Source organism: Oryza sativa, chromosome 8 (genome assembly GCF_034140825.1).
Source record: "Oryza sativa Japonica Group chromosome 8, ASM3414082v1".
Taxonomy (NCBI): Eukaryota; Viridiplantae; Streptophyta; class Magnoliopsida; order Poales; family Poaceae; genus Oryza; species Oryza sativa.
In genome coordinates, this window is record NC_089042.1 from 40,590 (window position 1) to 63,042 (window position 22,453).

The 22,453-nt window shown below is 41.8% G+C and overlaps 3 protein-coding genes across 10 annotated transcripts; all 3 read left to right on the top strand.

Moving 5' to 3' along the window:
- The first annotated feature begins 95 nt into the window (after positions 1-95).
- On the top strand, positions 96-10,079 carry LOC4344410 (ENHANCER OF AG-4 protein 2). 2 transcript variants are annotated; one of them, XM_026019946.2, is made up of 13 exons: positions 96-500; positions 594-670; positions 1,973-3,865; positions 3,948-4,452; positions 4,555-4,663; positions 4,741-4,853; positions 4,924-5,111; positions 5,786-6,434; positions 6,519-6,996; positions 7,065-7,160; positions 7,347-7,446; positions 7,606-7,802; positions 9,275-10,079. In XM_026019946.2, the coding sequence occupies exons 1-11, from the start codon at positions 390-392 to the stop codon at positions 7,412-7,414; spliced, it is 4,287 nt and encodes a 1,428-aa protein (XP_025875731.1). In that variant the 5' UTR covers positions 96-389; the 3' UTR covers positions 7,415-7,446; positions 7,606-7,802; positions 9,275-10,079. The 2 variants fall into 2 exon arrangements, with proteins under 2 accessions (XP_025875731.1, XP_015649667.1); XM_015794181.3 differs by having other exon boundaries at positions 7,606-7,665.
- Positions 9,538-17,526, top strand: LOC4344411 (uncharacterized). 4 transcript variants are annotated; one of them, XM_066303668.1, is made up of 9 exons: positions 10,855-10,944; positions 11,008-11,189; positions 11,785-11,908; positions 12,029-12,072; positions 12,260-13,833; positions 13,955-14,627; positions 15,613-15,717; positions 15,836-16,010; positions 16,748-17,526. In XM_066303668.1, exons 3-9 carry the CDS (start codon positions 11,798-11,800, stop codon positions 16,961-16,963), a joined length of 2,898 nt encoding a protein of 965 aa, XP_066159765.1. In that variant the 5' UTR covers positions 10,855-10,944; positions 11,008-11,189; positions 11,785-11,797; the 3' UTR covers positions 16,964-17,526. The 4 variants fall into 4 exon arrangements, with proteins under 4 accessions (XP_066159768.1, XP_066159765.1, XP_066159767.1 ...); XM_066303671.1 differs by lacking the exons at positions 10,855-10,944; positions 11,008-11,189 and adding an exon at positions 9,538-9,674; XM_066303670.1 differs by lacking the exon at positions 10,855-10,944 and having other exon boundaries at positions 11,006-11,189; positions 11,768-11,908.
- A 467-nt stretch (positions 17,527-17,993) lies between these two features.
- Positions 17,994-22,244, top strand: LOC4344412 (branchpoint-bridging protein). 4 transcript variants are annotated; one of them, XM_015794184.3, is made up of 9 exons: positions 17,994-18,151; positions 18,224-18,506; positions 18,968-19,093; positions 19,314-19,359; positions 19,493-19,575; positions 19,956-20,033; positions 20,136-20,189; positions 20,309-20,443; positions 20,527-22,244. In XM_015794184.3, the coding sequence occupies exons 2-9, from the start codon at positions 18,234-18,236 to the stop codon at positions 21,994-21,996; spliced, it is 2,265 nt and encodes a 754-aa protein (XP_015649670.1). In that variant the 5' UTR covers positions 17,994-18,151; positions 18,224-18,233; the 3' UTR covers positions 21,997-22,244. The 4 variants fall into 4 exon arrangements, with proteins under 4 accessions (XP_015649670.1, XP_015649672.1, XP_015649671.1 ...); XM_015794186.3 differs by having other exon boundaries at positions 19,317-19,359; XM_015794185.3 differs by having other exon boundaries at positions 18,229-18,506.
- Positions 22,245-22,453: the final 209 nt, after the last annotated feature.

Below are 22,453 nucleotides of genomic sequence, written 5' to 3' on the forward strand. Positions count from 1 at the left end.
GAACAGAAGAGGAAAAAGAGAAAAAGAAAAAAAAACTTGCGGGCAAGAAAAGGAAAAATTGTCCCTTTTTATTTGGGAGGGGAGGGAGGAGGCACAAGAGTGGTGAGGAGAAGTAGAGAGTAGTAGACAAGGGAAAGGATTGCAGATTTGCAGATGCAGCAGCAGCAAGAGATGGAGATGGAGATGGAGATGGATTGAGGAGGAAGAAAAGCCGCAATCCAATCTGCCCTCCGCCTCCGCCTCCGCCGCCGGATTCCCTAGGGTTCCACCCTCGCGCGCCTTCTCCTTCCTTTGCTCCGCGCGTGCGGCGCTAGGGTTTCCTTCCTTCCTTCTCTTTTAGGGTTTGGTTTCCTTGCCCTCTCCCGCCCTGGGGGAGACCTAGCCTGGGAATGGCTCCCGCCGGTAGGCGGGGCGCCAAGGCCCACAAGTGGACCACACAGCCGCAGCTCGGCGACCTCGTCCTCGCCAAGGTCAAGGGCTACCCCCCATGGCCGGCCAAGGTCCCTCCTCTCCTCTCCTCCTAGGGTTCCTCTATCATGTATATTTCCCTTCCCTTCCTTTCCTCCCTGATTACTGTTTGCTTGTCTCCGCAGGTCAGCAAGCCGGAGGACTGGGACCAGATGCCGGTTCCGCGCAAGGTCTTTGTTGTCTTCTTCGGTACCAGAGAGATGTTAGTTTCTTCAACTCTCCCACCTGTTACATTACATATCCCGCTTTCCGCCCGCTATTATTATCATCATCATTATTCCTATCTTAGATGACATAAATGCCATGCGATTCGCCGATTAAATGAAACACTCACTCCAACTGTTTAGTAAGGAATAACCCTACCTAAATCTAGCACTCGCTGCCTTTCTTTGTTTCACTCAGGGATTGCTCTTAGCATGGATGCAACGCATAATACACGTGTGTAGATTGTATCATGTTTAGCATGCAATTCCTTATAATGTTGTCGTCTTGCCGCCAAAAAGGGAAGGAAAAAAAAGACATTTCAGATCACGTTCGAGAGTCAGGACAAACTAAAACCTCAATATATAGACTTATTCCTGCTTTGTTATCTCAGCTTCAATTTTATACCTTCATTACAACTCCTGAACAGCAGGGAGAACACCCTTTCTGACACACGTGTGGGTAACTTAGGTTTGTGCTTATTGTACCTTGGTCCCGTGCATGGCGTTCGGAAATCATGCTATTTATTTTGGGCAAGATATATTTTACATATCTGCTCATCCAATAGAGGAGAGATTTAGACAAGTTGAATTTAAGGTTCCGACCTGCTATACTTGTTCATAATGATAAGTAGTTGAAATAACCATTCGATTTCTGTGCTTGTTCATAATGATAAGTAATTGGAATAATCATTTGATTTCTGATTCAATAACAGATTTCACTGCATAGCTTGCGTTTTTCAATTCTACCTCTTTAGCCTGTGGGGTTTCAGGTGACAATTTCTGCATAGGTGGTTAGGTAATAGATGTTCTATTCTCGATCTATACCGAGTCTACCCATTGATGTATATACGTGCAGATCATGTGATTGTTGCTCATTTGATTCCATGGTCTGTCTAGGAGGTATAGTTTTTTTAAACTACACAGAGAGATGAAAGAAACATTTACTATTAGGAAGCAGGAATTGATTTCCGAAGTCTCTTTGCTTGTATTGAATTACGATTAAGTCTTTTCTTTTATCCATGTAACCTTGCAATACCACAGACCCACTTCTAAGGCCTTTCTAAAATAATAATTGATTTTATTCTTGTTTTCGGCTCGAGCCTGTCGTAAATCTCTTCTGTAACGCCATGTTTGTTTGCCTGTTAAATCCTATATCATTTCCACTAGACTTGATGTTGCTTTGTTGCCTTTTCCCCTCTTCCCTTCTTTTTTGTGCTGAGCTTACTATGACAAATCTATCTTCTTTGCATCCTTAAGTACTAGCATCACATGATTTCTAATGAATAGGTATCATTGTGCAGCGCTCACATCGCTTTGCCAGATCTTCAGCCGTTTACTGAGAATGCAAAGAGTGAGGTGATGGATCGATCTCGGAACAAGCAGTGCCCCAAAAAGTATATCGACAGTTTTGCTGAAGCTGTCGTGGAGATCTGCAAGGCCTATGATGATCTGCCAAAATCATCTGAAACTACGACCTGTATGTTGCCTGATGATCAAAGTGAACAACCTACAGAGCACCTTGTAAAGTCACCCAATAATGATGAGGCTCCAAGATCGGGGCAAATGGAAGGTGATAGTCCTAGTGACAACTTAAATACATCAGGGTTAGGTTCAGGGACTGAGGTGGACATAAAAGATGGTTCTTGTGACATAAGGGATTCCTCTCTGGCAGCTGTTAAAAGGAAAAAGCCTAAGGATCTTGATCAACCCAAGAAAAAGAAACCGGTGACTTCTAAGTCAGCCATCAATATGCACCTTGAACAAGACTGTTCAGCAACCACTGTCCATGCAGAAAGAGAGCTTGAAGAACCAAAAGCTGAAAAGGAGATCAATCCATCAGAATTCTTGACCTTGGACCCCACTGTACAAATAGTGTGCGCCCTTGAAGTACCCAAGAAATCTAAAGCCGCGAAACAGTCAAAGAATGCTGAAAGAAAGGACAACAAACGTGTTAATGTTGCTGATATTTCAGGGAGGACTACACCAGGAGCTGTACTTGACACCGAACTTAAAAGGAGTGCCGAGAAGGATAGCAAGGGTTTTAAAAAGTCTAAATTGATGATGAAACAATCAGTTTCCAATGAATCAGAGAAAATAGACCATAAACGAATAATGGTAGACAAATCTGACAAGCTGTTGGCTAGGAAATCATCTTCAGTCTTCTCTTCCAATAAGAAACCTCTCCCTGGTAGCGAGCAGCGCAAGCTGGACAATAGCACTGATATGCGTCCAGCAAAGAGGCCAAAATTGATGGACAGGGCCAATGAAACAGTTAAGACAGAAGCAAAGAGCGAGACCAGCTTACATGCTGATAATGAAAAAGATAGTGCCTTGAAAATTGAAAAATCTATTCCTGCAGAAGCTGTAAGTAACTCGGTTCCTAAGATTGGAGTGGGTGATGATTGGACCCGAAGATCAGGTAGTCTTTTATCACCCCTAGCAAGGCTGCACTCTCAGGGATCAGAACCAGCATCTGGTTCAACTCAGTTAAGCGCTGTTGATACTGCTAAAAAAGTCTCCAGCTTGAAGGAGAATTTCTCGCGTGTTGGTAAGCCATTGGCAAAGCCCAGGAGAAGAGCATGCCGCTTTGGTGATGATGACGAGGAAGAACAACGGACACCTCCTCATAAATCTTCTGTTAAATCCATCCCCATGCGTGGAGTCCCCACAGAGAAGTTCCAATCACAGACAGGGGTTCGTGGGATTTCTTCATCCCAAATTGGCAATGCTTCTGCAATGAAATTTGGTGTGGCAAGAGAAGAGAAACCTAAAAGCATTGGGAGGTCACCTGTGGAGCATGAGCCAGATTATACTTCACCAAATCAAGACAAAATGCATGGTAGACTACAGATAATGGGGAAAAGGTCAACCACAAGCTCGGTTGACACTTCTGCTAGTCTGGGTAACAAAACTAACCTGGCAGATCGCAGATCCTCTGGGCAATTAAGAATGGCAGCATCCTCTGAAGTGAAGAAAACACAAGGAAGTTCTTCTAAACTATTGCACCAGACACCGGGGAACTTGCACTCTCAAAACCCTGATGACTCGGAAAAGAATGCACTGTTGTCTAAATCGGAAAACAGTAAGGCTAAGACTAAATCTGGCACACAGATAACTGCAACTGTTGAGGGTCGGATAAGTACCGCTATGCAAGCTGAACGGATTGGGAAGATGGACCACTCCAAAGAGCAAAGGTATATTTCTTTAAACCAAGGAAGCACCCTTTTTTTGTAACATTTTAACTCTTTGTTTAATGATTTATTTTATCTAATGCAGATCAGATTTTGTTGATAAAGCAGCTTTTGCTGAACCTAATTCTGATCCTGTCAAGTCAATGAAGCATCTCATTGCAGCTGCTCAAGCAAGAAGGAATCTTATTGCGGCTGCTCAAGGAAAGTCTGATGGGTTATCTGCTGATAATACTGTTCTTTCCTCCACACCATATGGCTTGCCTGGACTAAGCCCTGGTCCTGTTTTTCACATTCCATCTGCATCTAGAATTATTCCAGAGAGTGATGGCATGCAGTTTCCGGACTCCTTTTGTGCTATTACTGAACCTGGTCAACAAGTTGCTATGAAAAATCTACTGGAAATTGAGCATGAACATGGAAAGAGCCCCAAAACTAGGCAATCGAGCGATTCATTGAGTGGTGGAACAGATGCAGCGATTGCACGTGATGCTCTGGAGGGTATGATAGAGACGCTTTCAAGGACAAAGGATAGTATAGGGCGTGCTACACGTCATGCAATAGAGTGCTCAAAATATGGCATCGCTGCAGAGGTTCTCTCTCTCTCTCTCTCACACACACACACAAAATCCATGTGTTGATGAATCTAGTTTTTTCATAGTTAATTGACTTATCCTTACTATTTTGCCCAATAGATTGTGGAGCTTCTTGTGCTGAAATTAGAGAATGAGCCTAATTTGCATCGAAGAGTTGACCTCCTTTTTCTTATAGACTCCATAACTCAGTGTTCTCACTCTCAGAAAGGTAATGTGCTATCCTCAGAATTATTTGTTCTTAACAAGCTAATGTGTAGTAATTTATCTGAATTCTGAAACGTTTAGGTGTTGCTGGCGTTTCATATGTTCCCACCGTTCAAGCTGCGCTACCTCGTCTCTTGGGCGCTGCTGCTCCACCAGGACCCGGTGCTCGTGAAAATCGACGACAGTGCCTCAAAGTAATGACTTAATTACATGTTCTTATTTTACTTCCTAATGGTCAATCATTTCTATCTTCTGGCTTTATAGGTTTTACGGTTATGGCTTGAGAGAAAGATTATGCCAGAAGGCATACTTCGAAGATACATGGATGATATTGAGGTGCCAAATGATGATGCTAACACAGGTTTTCTGCTGAGGCGACCATCTCGAGCTGAACGCTCTGTAGATGATCCTATTAGGGAGATGGAAGGCATGCTTGTTGATGAGTATGGAAGGTATTGTGTAATCTCATATACATTCCATACTAGAATGTTTTTTGTGTGTGTGTGTGTGTGTTGGGGGGGCATAAATCTCAAATAAGCACCTTTTTGGTACATAATAACAACATTTCAGATACATTTGCACTTTTTGAAGTTCTCTAGTATAGCTGAGTGTTAGATCAATTGAGCTGCCTTGAATACAGAAAACTATGTTTTCAATTCAATACGTACTACGTGTGGTTAAATTAAATTTTTAGTAGAGTGCACATCTATTTTTTGATGTATGTGCTAATCTCTAGATGTGATGGTACTTGTGTGTCATAGCATGTTAGTGAATAGGGACACATGTAATGAAGTGGTACCTGCATATGAGCATTATTTTCAAACCATGCTTTATGTTATGAGAACAAAGCACAGCCCATTGATATTGTAAAAGTTTGTGGAATTGAATATGAACCTATTAATCACAGTGAATATGCTGGTAGGAACCAAGAATACACGTCTCGAAGAAATAGGATCCCAACTCAGTTTTTAAACACTCCATTTTCTCAATCTTTTGGAGTTGTTTTCCTTTTTGGTTTAAGTCATCTGCAATTGTGGTTGGATTATGCGTTGTACCATCTTTATTAACTTATCATTGACATTTTTCATGTATGCTTTGTTGTTTTGTTTCTTTTTTGGGGGGTCAGCAATGCAAACTTTGAGCTCTCTGGGATTCTATCATCCAATGTCTTTGAAAATGATGACGATTTCCCTGGATTATCACCAGCTATTTCACTGCCAGTTCAAAGTGGCAGGATGCAAGAAAATGAACAAGCTATTGCACCAAATTTTGTTGAGGAAAACATTAGGTTACCAAAAGATGTGACTAGTGATGTTCCAATGGAAGATGCCTCTCTTTTACCAAGAGATAAGCAACAGACAGATGGAGCTATCCCTGTTGTGCATGACTTACAGCATGAAATTGATCGAGAGCAGGCATTGGCTGATCAGAATGAACTTCCTCCTCTACCTGACGGTCCTCCACCGCTTCCATTAGATGCACCACCTCCCCCACCTCTGCCTGAGGGACCCCCACCGCTTCCATCAGATTCACCACCTTGCCAGCCTCCTTTGCCTCCTTCACCACCACCTGCTACACCGCCACCGCCACCACCACTTTCACCATCTTTGCCACCTCCGCCACCACCCCCACCTCTACCATCTGGCCCACCTCCTCAGCCTGCCCCACCACCCCTGCCAATCCAGCCCCCACCTATTCCTCCCCCACCTGTTCCATCATCTCCGTCATCATTGGGCTATCAGCCTCCTGCACCCGAATATTTCAGGGCTTCAAATGTAATATTTTTTTTTCTTCCAACGTACTTTGGTTTGCAGATCCAGAAGTATTCCTGGTTAAATAATAAACTGATTTTGATGCAGAGCAACCAACTTAACCAGATGGCAGGGAATGCATCAATTCAAGGAATTGGAAATATGACAAACTTCATTCCTGGTGGATCAGTGAACACTCAAGCTGCAGTTAATTTTACCCCATCAGTGCCACCAGATTATGGGAATAACAATCTATATATAAAACCACAAGGTTCTAATGGTAATTTTCAGTTTCGACCAACTGGTGTACCTTTTCAGCAAGGGACATTCAGTGCTTTTCCATCTGCACAAACACCACCAGTTCGTCCCCACACTCATCTTACACAAATGAACCCAGTGGGCCAACAAGCTGTACCTCCGTGCAATCCTTATGCTGTACAGTCCTTTCCAAATAATCAAAGTCAATATACATCTGACGAGCAATGGCGAATGACATCTGGTAACTTCAGCCCAGATGATCAGCGCAATACTTGGTTACCAGGCGCCAGAGCATTATCTTGTGCAGAGGGGTCATTCATGCAGGATGGTAAGCTTGTCTTTTATCTGTTTTAATTTTTTTAACCCAGGTTTAACATTAATTATTCACTTCAATAGGATATCCAAGGTCTAACATTGACAGATCTTCAATGAACCCTATGACTCATCAACGTCCTGTACTCAACCGTATGCCATCTGGAGCACCTGTACCAGGTTATTGGTTTGTTGAGAGTTTACATTTGCTTAATAACTTCATTCTGAAGGCCATGGTCCCCCTTGAACGCTAATTTGCTTGTTGCCTACTTGCCAAAATCTTTTGAAATTTGTTAAAAGTGTAGTTCCTTTGATACATGAACCGATATATTCTAAAACCTTTTATTTTTATTCTTGTTTATGCAGGACATGTTCCTCAGATGCTGCCGGCCAGACCTGATATTCACACATTTAATTGCTGGAGGCCTTCGTAATGAAATTTCACAAATTGAACTCCTTGCTCGTGGTATGCGGATACTCTCCTCTCTTATTCTTATTGTATTTCTCTCTTTTATTTTAGGAATGCTCTCTTCAGGTTATTTGTCTAAGAGTCCTCCATCGTAAGTTTATTTTTCTAATATAAACTTATGATCCCCCCTTCTCAATTATTGTTTGTTGTATGCAGGGTTTTCACATGGGAAATTGGGATTGCCAGAAGCCGTTTCAATTCAACTTGCAACAAGAGGTGCTTATGCTAGTCTGTTTTGTGATGAAGATGCACTTTTGCTTATGAAGGCATGATGAAATCTTACATAGTATTTGGAATGAACGTTTTACATTGTAATTAGTCTTGGCAACAGCATCCAGCAGACTAATCTTAGTGTAAGCACATGTTTTACATGAAACAAAGTCGTCTCTGTTCATGTTGCTTCTGGTGTGTTCTTTTTGAGGACTGCAAACTGTGTTTAACTGTTTATTGTATCATGCTCAGAAGGCATTAGTCATAAGCAGCGAGTCCAGTAGAAATGTTGGAAGTTAATCATACCAGGGCATTCCATCTATGGTATTTTATGCAGTTTTACTTGGACTATTGTGTCCACTGTGAATCATCACTAAGTTCAACTAGATAGACATATCTAAGCTCACAATAAAAATCTCAAGCACACTGTTCTTACCGTATTGAGTTTCCTTGAGTTTATTTTTCAATGAATTTCAGTCTGGACCCTCTCTTTTTTGCCAGTGTTTCATTTTGGACACCATTTAGCCCATAGTTTCACTTTGTCCCCCTCTTTTTACTTGTTTGTTTCTCTTTGGACCCTTTCCCTCAACATTGTTGCCATCTCCGGGTAGGCGGTGGTGGAGACATGGCTAGGGAGGAGATCGCCGATGGCACCCGGACTTAACCTTGAGAAAAAGAGTGTAAAGGGTCCAAAGTGAAAACTAAAGGTAAGAAAAAGCGGTCCGAAGGGAAAATATGGACCAAAGGGGGTCCAATGTGAAACTATGAAGAAGGGGTCCAAACTGAAAATCCCTCTTATATATTAAACCACATAAGTTTATCTTATCTAATGATGGGGTGGCAGGCATGATTATATCACTCTAAATATGTTTGAATTTATTAGAGGGGAAATGGTGGGGTGTTTTATTTGCAGAAAAAACAATAAAGAGGAAATTTGCAAGGTCGAGTTAAGTTTTAAAAGATGGCTGGAATTAGTTGTATGCTGATAATCTTTTCATAGAGAAACTGTTTGGTGCCTGTAAGTGCATTATGCACGCTTCAAAAAGTCTGAAAATATTGATTGGATGCTTTCATTTGATGTTTTGCAAACATACTGAATTTTATGGTAAAGTTCGTCCATTCAACATAATAATGGGAAAAAAACACATCATCAAGCACTGCTTCTGTTAAATGGTTCTTTGCATTATGGAAAATTTTGAACCTTGGAATTTTGCATATACGCATAACATACTCTATCCTTGAAATCAAGGTTGCCCTGCAGGATATATTAACTTGATTATGTTATCCTTTGAACAGAACTAAAAGCTGCTGGAAAGTTATGGAACTTTGAACTATCAATATCTTCTTACTTCAAGTCTGATTTATGTCCTGTTCCGAATTTCCATTGATGCACATGGCTATTATTTGGTTTTGTGGTTTGTAATTTAGTCTTTGTGCAAATTGGTAGCATTGTCTGAATTCTGTAAAGCATTGCTCCTTCCATTTTTATGTGTGCAAAGAAGTATAGAGGGCTAATATGTGGCTAAACTGCACTTGTTGCCTTGTTGGTAATCATGGTGCTATATTTTCTGGAATTTGCCTTTGCTTAGCTTAACTTCGTTTGTCACTATGACAGGTCTAAACAATTTCTGTTACTGAAAGGCAAGGGGTTTCTTCTGGCTTGTTTGGTATGGCCGTTGGTTACTCTGATGAAGTTGAGGGGAGCTTCTGTGGCAAGTTCAATGCCAATGCTGGATTGAAGAGGCAAAATGTAGATTTGTACAAAGAAAGAGGGTACTCCATGTACAGTTGATAACATTATTATGCGTTGTAGTCCCTTGGCACAAGCTAGGGATGATGGATATGATTTTTTTTAACCTTTTTTGGTTGGATAACTGCAAAAAAAAAATGCTAACCGATTGGGAGAGGCAATGATGGAATTTTTGGGTATTCCGGATCGTCGTTGTGTTCAATATGTGAAGCATCCAGTTCCTCTCAGGCAAAGAAAGCTCCAATTCAACTGGCAAGCACCGCAGGTGACTGCTGAAATCCCCCATATGTGCTGTGCTCATAGATTATCTTGTGCTGCTTTAAGTTTCCGTAGAAGGTTTGCGTGATGTCATTGCATGCACTGGGGGACGGCCTTGGCCCCTGGGGGCTGTACTTATGCTGATCTAATTGTAAGCTTGGATGTTATATCATATTCGTCAGGCTGATGCAGCTAGCAGAAACCAAAGAAGGAAATGCTATGACTTTGACCAAAGAAAGGTTATGGTTTTGTGTGAGATATGTGGTCTGTCTTGATTATTCTGTGAGAAGGTCTGCATGTAGCTAGAAAAAAAAGTAGGTTTCTATATGTACATGAAACTAATTAATGGTTGATGTTTTGCAATCAAATTGTGATGGACATACCAACCAAACCTTCAGGTTTGTTGCTATAATAGTGTGGTCTGCTAAATCCCCAACCCCAAATGGGTTTAGGTTTCATTCATTCATGCATCTACAATGGCGTACATCTCTTTGTTGATAATTGTATTTGTGTTTTGGAAGTGTGCGTGAATTTAATTTGAGGTCCAAGCAGCTTAAGTTTGTGATATTCATATGTATGTATATTCTTTTGTTTATTTTTAACAAAGTACTCCCTCCGTGTCTAATTCATTAACCTCTAAATGAATGTGAGTAATGCTAGAAAGTCTTATACTGTGAAACGGAGGAAGTAGTATATGAGAAATATTTTTATGGTCGGAATTAAGAAAGTTTGAATGGAAATAGTTCTACTTTTTTGAGGGGATATATATATGTGCTCTGCATTCCATCCTGTGAAGTACTCCCTCCACTCCATAATATAATGCATAATTTTTTAATGTTCCATAATATAAGGTATGCATGTATGAATGTCATTAACTATAACATATTCTTCATTAAATTACTACTTTTTTAAATCATTCACTCTCACATCCTCTAACTTTATTGGATGCATGTATTATATTTATTATGACGATCTAAATTATTTTTTGGTCTTTAAGTTAAGGGTGGTTATGTCTTATATTTTAGAATGGGGGGAGTAGGAGTACTAGTGTGGTGAAGGAAGAAAGAAAATGAGAAATCACTGCACTTGACCTTTGAGTAGTACTTACTCCAGTAATAATAATACTCCTACAAATGAGAGAGAGAGAGAGAGAGAGCATAAACTCTAAGTGCGAAACCCAAAACAACAAGAGAAAAAAATAAACAGGAGGGAGGGAGGGAGACAAGGCCACCACCCGCGTGACGAGAAAACATACACATACTCCTGGAGTAGCACAGGTTTGAATTACTACTAGAACAAAGTGGAGTATATTCGGTACTGTTCGCTTAACAAAGAAACAGAATCTTTCTCTTTCTGGAGGAGTCGGGTCGGCGGAGTGGAGGGGATCGGAGCCGGAGGAGGAGGGGGTGCGCCGTCGCGCCGCGCTTTGCCGTCTTCTCGCCCTCGACTCCCTCCCTCGTCCTGCGCCGATTTCCGCCTCCCCTCCTCCTCCTCGTCCTGCTGCTGCTTCCGCCGCCCTCCGGTAATCCCTCTCGCCTTTACCTTCTCTTCTCTTCTAGATCTGGAACCTAGGTGCCCTAGGGTTTTCTCTCCGTCTTAAACCTTAATACTACTACCCGCACCCAAAAAAAGGTTGTAGAAATACCATAATACAGACAGTACACTAGTTTATTCCTCAGGTTCAGGTAGGTAGGCTAGGGTATGTTATGTTGTATGGTTTAAAATAATATTGCGACTTCAAATCTATATGCAACTTGATATGCTCTGCTCTGGTCAACCATGGTTTTCTCACATTGTTTTCTGCCTAGTGTAGTAGTATCACTGGGCCTTTTCTTTTTCTTCATGTTTTGGGGGAGGGGGATCCAACTGAAACCCCCCCATGTTAGGTCTCATCTCAAAGGATTATTTATTATTTCGGCAATGTTGCAGCAAGCCACTCATTTGTCTCCAGAAAAATAGAGTCCAACTCAAAAATTTGATGAGCGTCATGAGTATAATCATTATGGAGTAGTTAGTAAAACATGCCCCTTGACTACTACTGTGGTTGATGCTTTGCTTGTACGGAAAATGGATGCATATGCTCCTTTTCCTTTTCCTAAGGATCGCACATATTTCAGGACTGATGCGAAAATGTTACCTCGACATGGAATTGCTAGTGCAACAGATGGTGTTGTCAACAGGAGGTCTCCCCGCTTGTTTGGGAGATCATCAGAAAGGAAGAACCCACTCAATGTCCAATTTGTATGTACCATAAATCTGAAGCCCCGCCTCTTTTTTTCTTTTTCTTCCTCCTCTTCTTCTGAGAAGCAATGCCATCTTTGCTAGTGTGTTACAACGTTTGCCTCCTTACCTGATTTCCAGGAACGTCAAGTAGCTCGTCTTGAATCAAGACAGCAGCACCAGAGGTACAGTCCTTTTCTTTTCTACCTGTGTATGCATGGGTTTTATGTCGTAATACCAGATGCTTATGGGTTATTCTCCTTTCTGAACTGGCGTGACCTTCCTTTATAGTGTCTTCTTTTGCTAAATTTTCCATTTTGCTAGCAACTGTGGCTTCATGTATATTTAGTTGTGTGCCTGTGTATCTTGCAGGTGTCGTATCTTCACAGTAATTCCATATAACATCTGTTGTGATTTCAAACCATTCCAACACACGGATGGAAGTAGCCATAGCTCATCCGAACTGGCATCTCCAGAAGATAGCCTTGACCTGTCATCTTCATCATCATCATCCTCGCCACCAATTATTCTCCTTCGTCTTAACGTTCCACATGAATCTAACAAATCATGGGCAGATACTTCACCAGGGCTGCTAGGGGAGAAATCCACAGCATCTAATAGTATCTCCAATTCAGATTTCTTAGGCAACAGCTTTACCAAAACAAGCATGAATGCAGGACATACTGTAAGAAGGAAGAGCAAAAAGAAAAGCAAGAAGCACAAGCAACGTTGTAGGAAGCCAACAGCTGGATCTGAAATTAAATGTAAAGGGAACAACTGTCCTACCCCTGCGATTAGTATGGTTGATTGTGAAGATTCGACACTTTCTCCTAAGTGTGTTGGTGACATACTGTTTGAGGACACTTTCTCACCCAGTTCATCAGTGAAAGAAGCCTCTGAAGAGGCACATGACAGTGAAAATGATGATGATTACCCGGCCTGTTCAGTTGCTTCAGTTTTAAGTGTTTCTTACTGTGATGAGACAGAACTGTATAGACCAACAACAGCATGCCTGGAATTGTTTGGACAGCACAACAAGAGTAACATCAGGTGTTTGGATAATAATTGTAATACCACACTTGTTCATTCATCTCAAGAGACTTGTGCTGGCAGCAGCGGGGACTGTTGGGATGATAACAAGGTTCTGCTGAGTTTCGAGAATGAGCGTGGATCTGATCCATGTGAAACGACAGAATGTTGTTCTAGGGATGGAGTTGGTGATAATTGCAGTAGTCGTATTTGTTCCCCGAATGGTGTTGGTATGCGCAACGGAATCCAGGCAGTCCATTTGTGCAGTGACACTAGCAGTGACAGCGATTTCCATCTAGTAATTTCAAGAAAGAGAGCTAGAAAAGAGAAGAAAATGGCACTTTGGAAGAGTTCCAATGGAGAGCGTTTATCTGCTGCTACACGTGGTCGAAATGACAATTATGTTGGCCGTTCCTCTAGGCAAATTTTCCAGGAACTCAACACTAAGGATTTGTCCTGTAGACAAAACCGTGTTGGCAGTATACATCTTCAACATGGAGTTGTGTTAAAGAACTCCAAGAATACCATTCATAAGCCAAGTAATATTTGCATGCAGGTAGAGCCCCATAGTAGAGTTGCATCGAAGGTTTCCAAACATGCTAGAATCCTCCTTCATTCTTCGAATCCAAAAGAGGACAGCAGCAGAAAATCAAATAGTGATTTTAACGAGTGGAACATTGATTCAGATAAAAAGCTACCAAATGCTATGCACGGTATAAAATCAAATTGCTGTGAGATGAGGTTGGATTCACCTTCTGAAACTACAGCTCCAAAGTTTACAATGGGCAATTGTCCTTCAGAATCTGGTAGATCAACAAATTGTACTGTAGGAGCTCTTCCCTTGCAGAAAAGAGGACTAGGAACTTCGCATCAAACCAATGATGCCATTGGCACCACTCCTGGACCGCTGTTACCTGGTACAGCTTCATCTCAAGAGCCTCTCTCTGTCTCTCTCTCTTAGCCGTGTGAACAAAAATGAAATACTACTTGGGGGTAGACTTTCTAACACAGAACATGTTTAATGCTCGCCTTTTGTAGGTTCTGGGTCTGCCCAAGCTGACTTAGTGGCTGTTGAATGGAATCACAGCTTCCAAAAGTTATGCAGTGCTGAGATGCTTCTGACTGAGATGTTCAGGGTTGTTGGTGATGCCTATCAAGTGCAAGTTTCTGCAGATGCCCACCTGGCTGCCGGTCATCCAATTACTGATCTTGATACATTTATCTATTTGGCAACTCCAGTCATTGGTCATGTACCTTGCATGAAGGGCAGCAATTGTTCAAAGGACCAATTAGTTAATGACTCCATTTGTCAGCAAAATTTGTCTAATATTTCCTTGAGGAGCATATGGGAATGGTATGAAGAGCCAGGGTGCTATGGGTTGGAAGTGAGAGCTTGTAATGATCTCAGTCCAGAGACATCATTCTGCAACAGTTCAGAGTTCTGTGCATACTTTGTACCTTACTTATCTGCTGTTCAGTTGTTTGGGTGGTCTAGGAAAAGTATGAATCACAGTTTCGGCATTGGTGGGGGTGAGACATCAAATACTGGAAGCTCTCTGTGTTCTCACCCTGTATCTGCAAGGTTGCTCCGACCATTTGAGCAAAGTATGCGCTTGTCAGAATCATTTTCCTCTATACAAGATCATGGAGAAGTCATTTTTGAGTACTTTGAAACAGAGCAGCCTTCTTTTCGGCCTCCATTATTTGAAAAGTAAGTTCTGCTCATGTCTTTTGTACATTTACAAACTCTTAAGCATGGAACCAAATACTAGAGTTTGGCCACTTTCTTAACTTGTCCTTTTCCGTAAGTTTGTTGCATTGTAGTTCTTGTAAATAATTTCATGACTCTTCAATCTGGTGTCTGCCTCAAAAATGCTCTCCAGGTTCATGACTGTAAATGATCCCCATTAACTTTGTTAGAAACAGGAAAGAAAGTTTAGTGATTAATTCAGGCAAGGAAACTCAATGGTTTTCTGTTATGACTTATGACCAGTATGATATTTTAAACTATTATTGGGTTTGTGAACAATGACGCTTTGTCCAATCAAGTGGGTGGAGGCATTTTGGTTCCCTCTGAAACATGGAGTACATGTTGTGGTGATGCAAAGTGATTCAATTGATTGGACTGCTTCTTACCTAACATCATAAGTTACCAATGGATTATTCAAAAGAGCTTTCACTTCGATTCTAAATATTAGTTGTTTTTAGCTTTTCCACCTCTTTTCTGAAGTCTAAGTTATCCTAGAACTTCCTAGGCACATTACCCTCTTTTCTTCCTTCTTTGATCTTGCTAAATAAATACTAAATGCCATCACTCATGAATAAATTATCCATTTTTTTCCAACTTGAAAACAATAAGGGAAACAAAGTATATATACATATACTTTGTATATTGAAGGACTTTTTAAGACTAATATATACATATGGTCTCCATATTTCTAAGACGGATATTTTAGAAATAATTCATAGTCAAAGATTTAAAGTTTGACATCAGCCTTGTCCAAAACGACAAGTATTATCAACCCGGAGGGAACTTCTTAATTCTTCTGGGCAAGTCCATAATTTCATATTTGGTGCTGCCTTTCTAATGTGAGCGCTTATCTCTTGAATCAATTTGGATATTGAATTGTTGTTCGTCAGCCATGGTTGTTTCGGTCTACCTTTTTCTGTATTAATCTTGCTGCAACCTAATGTAGGATCAAGGAGCTTGTTAGCAGTGTAAATGTATCTGGCCATCAAATATTTGGGGATCCTGAAAAGCTGCAAAATGTGAAATTATGTGATCTTCACCCGGCTTCATGGTTTGATCCCGATACCTAATGTGCTCTGCAATGCATACTGAACTTCTAATGTTGTTGGTGTTAATTATTCCCTTGGTTATTTGGCACCTATTGATCATGTCGATATGTTCAATTCTAGGTTCAGTGTTGCCTGGTATCCTGTTTACCGTGTACCTCATGGGAAATTGCGTGCAGCATTTTTGACCTACCATTCACTGGGTAAACTGGTTCCACAGAAAGGCTCCCCAGATTTGACTGGTCTAGGTAGCCGTATTGTTTCTCCAGTTTTTGGGCTGCAGAGTTACAGTGACAAGGTAGCATTCGACTCCTTTTATGAGTGTAGCAACTTTACTGAATGTATCTAGCATATAGCTCCTGACTTTATTATTATTAATACGATACGATGGGGATCTTGAAATAAGATCAAGATAATTGAGAGCCATCTGCCAATATACAGATGCAAATCAAACTGAGAAGTCCAGAGAATACAGATGTAACTGAATTATCAGTTACTCGGCAAAAAAGACTATTGATTGGTTGATTTCCCGCTATATGCCCTTGGTTACTCACCAAAAGAGTTTTTTAATACTCTGTGTTCGTTATCATGATCTCATTCTATATTTGGTAGAAAAAGGGATATATTTGCGGTGAGGAAACCATCGCATTAATTATAAAGAACTATGTGGTAAAAGCCAAAGCTTAAAAGTAGAGAGGAAAATTGATGTGGATATAGGTAAATATGTTAATAATGATGGAATTATTTAGAATCAATTTTCATTCATTTTTTGTTTATCCAACAAGAGTGAATTGCAACGGTCTCCTTTTTAAAACCATATCTTCCAAAGATGTTAAAAATCAGACCTATGTGTGGTATTTGGTTGGAAACAGATGCACAACTTGATACACGAGCTTTACATGAGAGAATTTATTGTTAAGTTTACCTACTTTTGAGTGGTAGTGGTAAAAAAGCACCTTGCTTTACTTTGTTATTAGTTTTCCTTTTGGAAATTGATGCATAATAACTCAGCTTGACTAACCTCTTGTGTTATAGGGAGAGCAGTGGTTTCAGCTGAGGCGTCCAGATTCGAAGCAACTGCAAATAGATGGTGAGTCATCAAAGGGCAGCCGTGCTGAAGTTCTGAAAGAGAGGCTGAGGACACTGCAGCGAGGTGCACTGGCCGCAGCAAGGGCTGTGGTTCCCAAGGGAGGTGGGGAATCCGTGAACTGCCACCCAGACTATGAGTTCTTCCTGTCTCGATGTACTTAAGGCACAGGCATTCCAAAGAAAGTGCGATCCACTCCCCAGAAAAGAAAAAAGAAGAGAGGGGATTGTTGGTAGGATAATTCACTAACCAGAGGCCGGCTATAGTATTATTAGCTTATAATTCACTAACATGTAGAAGAAGTGAAGAGAGAGAGAGAGGGGCGGGCACAAGCACAATGGCCTCCCTTGTATAGAAAGACAGACAGACTAGTAACCCGACATAACATAACCTAACCCTGATACCAGTGCAAACCGTTACCAGAGTTTTAGGCTTGGTAGATTGGCAGTGTCCAAGATGTTTTTTTTTTTTTGGGGGGGGGGGGTATGGCAAGGGATTTTGTGTTTTTGGTTTTTCTGGAGGGTGCAGAAGGAAAAGGAGGAAAGTTGGGGTTGTGTAGCTACAAGCTAGTGTACATTTGGGGGCTTTGATGAAAAGAATGCATACAGAGATACTGAAGCTGGCGTACCTTATTGGTTTGTATTGCGTTGTTTTGCACTTTTGTTTGTTGTGTATGAGAATCATACAGAAGCTGGGTGCAATGCAAATGATGTGAAGAAGAAGCAAAGCCACTGTATACTAGTAGTAGCTGCTTTCAGTTGAGCCTCAGCCTCCTATTGTTGTTGCTGCTTGATGCTTGCTGTTACCCCTGAATTGAATTCTGAAACCGAATGAACAACGGACCTGCAAAGTCGTGGACACGTACACTCGACTCTTTGGCAGTGGAGACTGAACAACCCAGTCGAAAGAAAACTTAAACAAGCTGAAAAAACAAGGAATCGAAAGTTTCTTTCTGTTGGCAATAATTAATTATATAATTACTACTACTTACTACTCCTTCTGTTCCAATATGTAGTAATCCAGGATGGGATTAGATCATCTTAGAACTTCTAAAGTTCTAATCCTATACTAGGTTACTACATATTGGGATGGAGGGAGTACGCCAGTAGGAAATTCGTATAGGCCCGGCCCGGCCCGGCCCAGCCCAGCCCAGTGCAGCTTCTGATGCTACCTCCGTCGTCGTCCTCCTCCTCCGTCCGGGTACTCCTCTTCACGTTAGTACTCCTCCCCTACCACACTAGGGCTAGGGAAGGGAAGGGATTCGATTCTCCTCCGCTCCACATCAAAATCGAGCAAGCCCAAGGCGGAAGGCGCCCTGCTTCTCCTTCTCTGCCTCAACCTACCGCCGAGACGTAGGATTTCCCCCCATCCTCCTCTTCTTCTTTTTCTTTGAAACCCTAACTTTTCTTTTTTGCTACTGCTAGATTAGACTAGATGGCCGCAAAATCGAAACCCTCCAAGATCTCCATTTTCGGGGCCAAAGCTGGATTTCTCATACCCAAGAACAAGCTCCCTGGCTCACTCATTGCCCGTTCCAGTTCCAACGCCAAGAATGAATCACCTACTGCTTCTTCTTCTGCTGCTGCTTCCTCCAACTCCAAGTCCAAGGAAGACAACAACAACAACTCTACTCAAAGAAACACTAAATGGGGCCCGGATCTCACCCTGGATCCTGCCGTCAGAAAATCCAGAGCTTCGGCCTACCAGGTTGCTTGCTTCTACTCCTCCTATTTATATTTGCTTTGCTATCAGTAGCTTGTAAAACCACTATCTACTTTGACTATATGCAACCCACCATGCATCCCTAATATTATTGCAATGCAGCAATCTTTACCCCTAATACCTAGCATGACTTGACTCTAGTTGGATCCCTCCATTTAGGCATTTTTAATCAATCCCTAGAATCCTCTCTGATATTAGTATTATTCACAAATTGCCTCAGGCTTAATGCAAGTTATTTCTGCTCGCCTTCTGTTGTAAGGGTTATAACTTTGGATCATGTGTCCTTCAAATAACCAACCGTTTCTCATCCTTTTACGGGGATCTTGTTACTAGACAATGAATGCTAAAGTAACCTATTGAGTTTCCTGTAATATTATCCTCGTAATTCTCTCATGCTGGCAGCTTCAATTGCCATATGTCATTAAGTCATATTACTGCATAAGCAGAGTCGACTGGAGCAAATTACCAAGGAGCTGATATCGGGATCCCTAGAGATAAGTGAAAATGAAGGCTCGATATCTACTGCAAGGGGCTCAAACTCTGATGGTGCTAACAATGAGAAAGAGAATGTGGTACTACTAAACTTACTTAGGCCCCCTTTTAAATTTTTTCTTCTTTTCATTCCCTACCGTCTATAAACTACTACTGATAGTGTGAAGCATTTTGGATCTCGTCCTCCATTGTATCACAATTTTTCTATTGAAGGCATGCTGGTTTGTGGCTATGATAAGATATTTCGAACAATTATACGCTCTTATTTGATAAGTCTCTCTTTCCTTTTTCGTGTACCAGCAGGGAATGGTTGAGCTCTTGGAACTTGAAAGAAGAGAAATTATTGGTCAGTGAAGTTTTCCTTTCGTATTGCCATCTTACTGCTTCATATTTTGTGGGGAATGTGATACAGAGATCTGTACCATGCCATGTCTCAAAAATATTTTGTGTTATTTAACTCGATTGTATATCATCTTTAGGTGAAATACTCCATTTAAATCCAGGATATAAGGCTCCTGAAGACTACAAGCCTTTACTCAAGGAAACAAAAATCCCTTTGCCTGTATGTAAAATATTGCCCCTCAATGCTTATTTAGTGGTTTGCATTTGCATCACTAGTTGTTTCCTTGTTCGTGGACATGCTTACTGCTTATCTATTTACTTTTACCTCAAGATGATCTTTTGTATAATCTTGAGCTTCTCCATGAATTGTTGCGCACCAAGAGGAGTTTCTTTCTTTTTAGTTCAATTTGTTACAGTGATTTTTACCAGTGCTTGCTTGGTACAAATGTGTGGCAGTTTCAGCAGAATGTGTGCTACAGTAGCGTGCCATCCACTCATTTATGATACATAGTAATTCATTTATATCTTTAAACAAATCTTCGTAGATACAACATTTGGATGACTAAAGTATGGTGCATTCTGTGCTGTTGCCTATTGTAGACAAAAACATATCCAGGGCATAATATAATTGGAGTTCTTATGGGACCTGAGAGCAATGCCCAGAAGCGACTACAGGAAGTATGAACTAGACAGCTTATAGTTTTATTTTATCGAAACTTACACGATAACAGCACTCCTATATCTATTGGGAACTGATTGTGTTTACTTTTATGTATGCAGGAAACCGGAGCTAAAATACGAGTATATGGGATTAAGAGAACCAACGGAGAGAAGGTAAATTGGTTTTCTTGATTCTCTGAATCTTTATTCCATGCTCCGTTGTTCAAGCTCTACAGCACATCTGTCTCTTGTGCGTTTACCTTAGGGAACCTAAAATTGTTATTTCTGCTCAGAGTGAGATTCACCAAGCAGACATAGGTGAAGTGCAAGGTGCTTATGAAGACCTGTACATAAATGTCTCAGCTGACACTCATGACAAAGTAGATGCTGCGACTGCACTGATTGAGCTGCTTCTTACTCCTGTCTCTGTAAGTCCATCAACTTGGTCCTCCTCTTGACGAATTATTATAGTATGCTTTCAGTTGACCACCTCAAATTTCTATCTCACCAGATAAATTCAAGGGCTATTGAAGCAAATGCTACTGTTTCATCAGCAGTTAGCTCAGGCGGTGCAGATTTAGCTGACCTGCGGCAGGTGCAGAACAACAGTTCTCAGCCAGGTTTTCTTCAGTACCAATCACATGATGCTCACTGGCTATCTACTTCCCAAGCCAATGCTCCACCAATTCCTTCCTCTGAGCCTCCGCCGAGTGCATTACCTAACAATTCTTTTCCGCTTCAGCCTCCTGGCGGTTCTTTGAGTACGCTTTCATACACAGGACCACCACCTCTTATGAATATCATGCCAAGAAACCCATTGCCTATTCCTGGACCTCAGCCATTGGTGTCAAACGCTCAACAACCTCCGCTTCAATTCCAAGCAAACCCCTCAATTGGGTCTCCCTTTGGTAGACCCCCTGGAATTGTAAGCCCGCAACTAACTCCATCTTCCACATTGCCGCGGTCTGTTAGACCTCTTCAAACACCCCATGCATCTGGAGGATGGCTAAATTTTTCTTCTGTTCCAGTGCAATCTCAGAGGCCTTCACCAGCTTTTATGCCAGTGAGACCTCCTATTTCCGTGTCTCCTCTTGTTTCAAGTCCACAGCTGGAAGGTGCCGCTGTTCCATCGTTTCCTCGTCAATCAAATATCTCCACAAGCTATGGCACTCAGCATCATCCATCAGGCGCAAGCTTTGCATCTTCAGCAACAATGCCTTCCATACCTCCTGGTGCCCCCCAATTGTCACCTCAGGGTCCTTCCTCAATGCCAGTGCTGTCGTCTCCTGCTGGGTTAACAACACAGCCACCTTATCCGCTGCCGATGCAAATGCGTCCTCCCATGGCAACACCTGCTCAAATGAGAGGCCCGCCTTCACCTTTCCCTCAGACTGGGCCAACTCCTGGCATGCCACCTGCTGGCGGGTTTGGTGTGCCTGGTTCTGGAAACATGACCGCTATGAGGCCACCACGCCCAAGCAGCGGTGATTTTACCTTTCGGCCTCTTGTGTCAGCTTCACCAACACCAGAGCTTGGAGCATCAGGCAGTCAAGTGCCATTATTCCATCCTGGCAACCAGAGACCACCTATGGCGCGAGTTGAAGGTTTCCAAAGGCCTATTGATATGGGTCATCAGGGCCGGGCGTATGCCACTGGTCCACCGCATCCACATCAACATCCACATCCACATGCACACTTTGGTGGTGGAGGCTTCCTCCCAAGGAATCCAGCTGCATCTGTGCTTCAATCGGCAGGGACAAGGGGGTTTGTTGGAGCTTTCCCTCTCCCGCCAGCGGCAGTTGAAGCACAACGGCCGTTTCATGTGTTGGCACAAGCACAACAGAAGCCAATATACGATCCATTTGTGCCGAGTGGTGCAGTAATGTCAGGAGGACCTGGAGGTGGAGGAGGAAGAAAAAGGAAGACGGAGGATGACAAGGCTGAGTACGAGGATCTCATGGCGTCCGTTGGTGTCAAGTGACATATGCACTTTCTTTCTTGAGAAGAGTTGGGATCTTTCTTTCTTTCTTGAGAAGAGTTCATTTGCTACTAGTTGACTTTATTAGACTACACTAGACTAGAAGAGTATAGGATGAGTAATTTTGGCATTAAAGGATAGTAGAAGAGAAGAATGACTGAATGTTTGTTTGTCTGTTATTGATCACTTGTATGTTTTGGTATATTGATCGATGATGAAATTAAAGCATCGTAATGTCTTGTTTCCTCTTATGTTGTCCTGTTTGGAGAAAATTAAGGAAAATCTTTGATGCATTATTTATGCTATGCTAGCGGCTGCTGCTGTGCTTGCTATGATTGATGATTCCAGAAATAAAATGCAAAACCTGTGTGTGTACTGTGTACTGTGTACTGTGTAGTGTAGTTCATCATCTTCTGCTATGACTGACTGATGGATAGAAGAAGAGAAGAGAAGCGCTTGG

Coding starts and splice junctions, on each gene's coding strand:
- LOC4344410 (XM_026019946.2), top strand. CDS start 390: ATGGCTCCCGCCGGTAGGCGGGGCGCCAAGGCCCACAAGTGGACCACA. Junction 3,866..3,947: donor GACCACTCCAAAGAGCAAAG/GTATATTTCTTT, acceptor TATCTAATGCAG/ATCAGATTTTGTTGATAAAG. Junction 4,664..4,740: donor GTGTTCTCACTCTCAGAAAG/GTAATGTGCTAT, acceptor TGAAACGTTTAG/GTGTTGCTGGCGTTTCATAT.
- LOC4344411 (XM_066303671.1), top strand. CDS start 11,798: ATGTTACCTCGACATGGAATTGCTAGTGCAACAGATGGTGTTGTCAAC. Junction 11,909..12,028: donor ACCCACTCAATGTCCAATTT/GTATGTACCATA, acceptor CCTGATTTCCAG/GAACGTCAAGTAGCTCGTCT. Junction 12,073..12,259: donor TCAAGACAGCAGCACCAGAG/GTACAGTCCTTT, acceptor TGTATCTTGCAG/GTGTCGTATCTTCACAGTAA.
- LOC4344412 (XM_015794184.3), top strand. CDS start 18,234: ATGGCCGCAAAATCGAAACCCTCCAAGATCTCCATTTTCGGGGCCAAA. Junction 19,576..19,955: donor AAACAAAAATCCCTTTGCCT/GTATGTAAAATA, acceptor TGCCTATTGTAG/ACAAAAACATATCCAGGGCA. Junction 20,034..20,135: donor CCCAGAAGCGACTACAGGAA/GTATGAACTAGA, acceptor TTATGTATGCAG/GAAACCGGAGCTAAAATACG.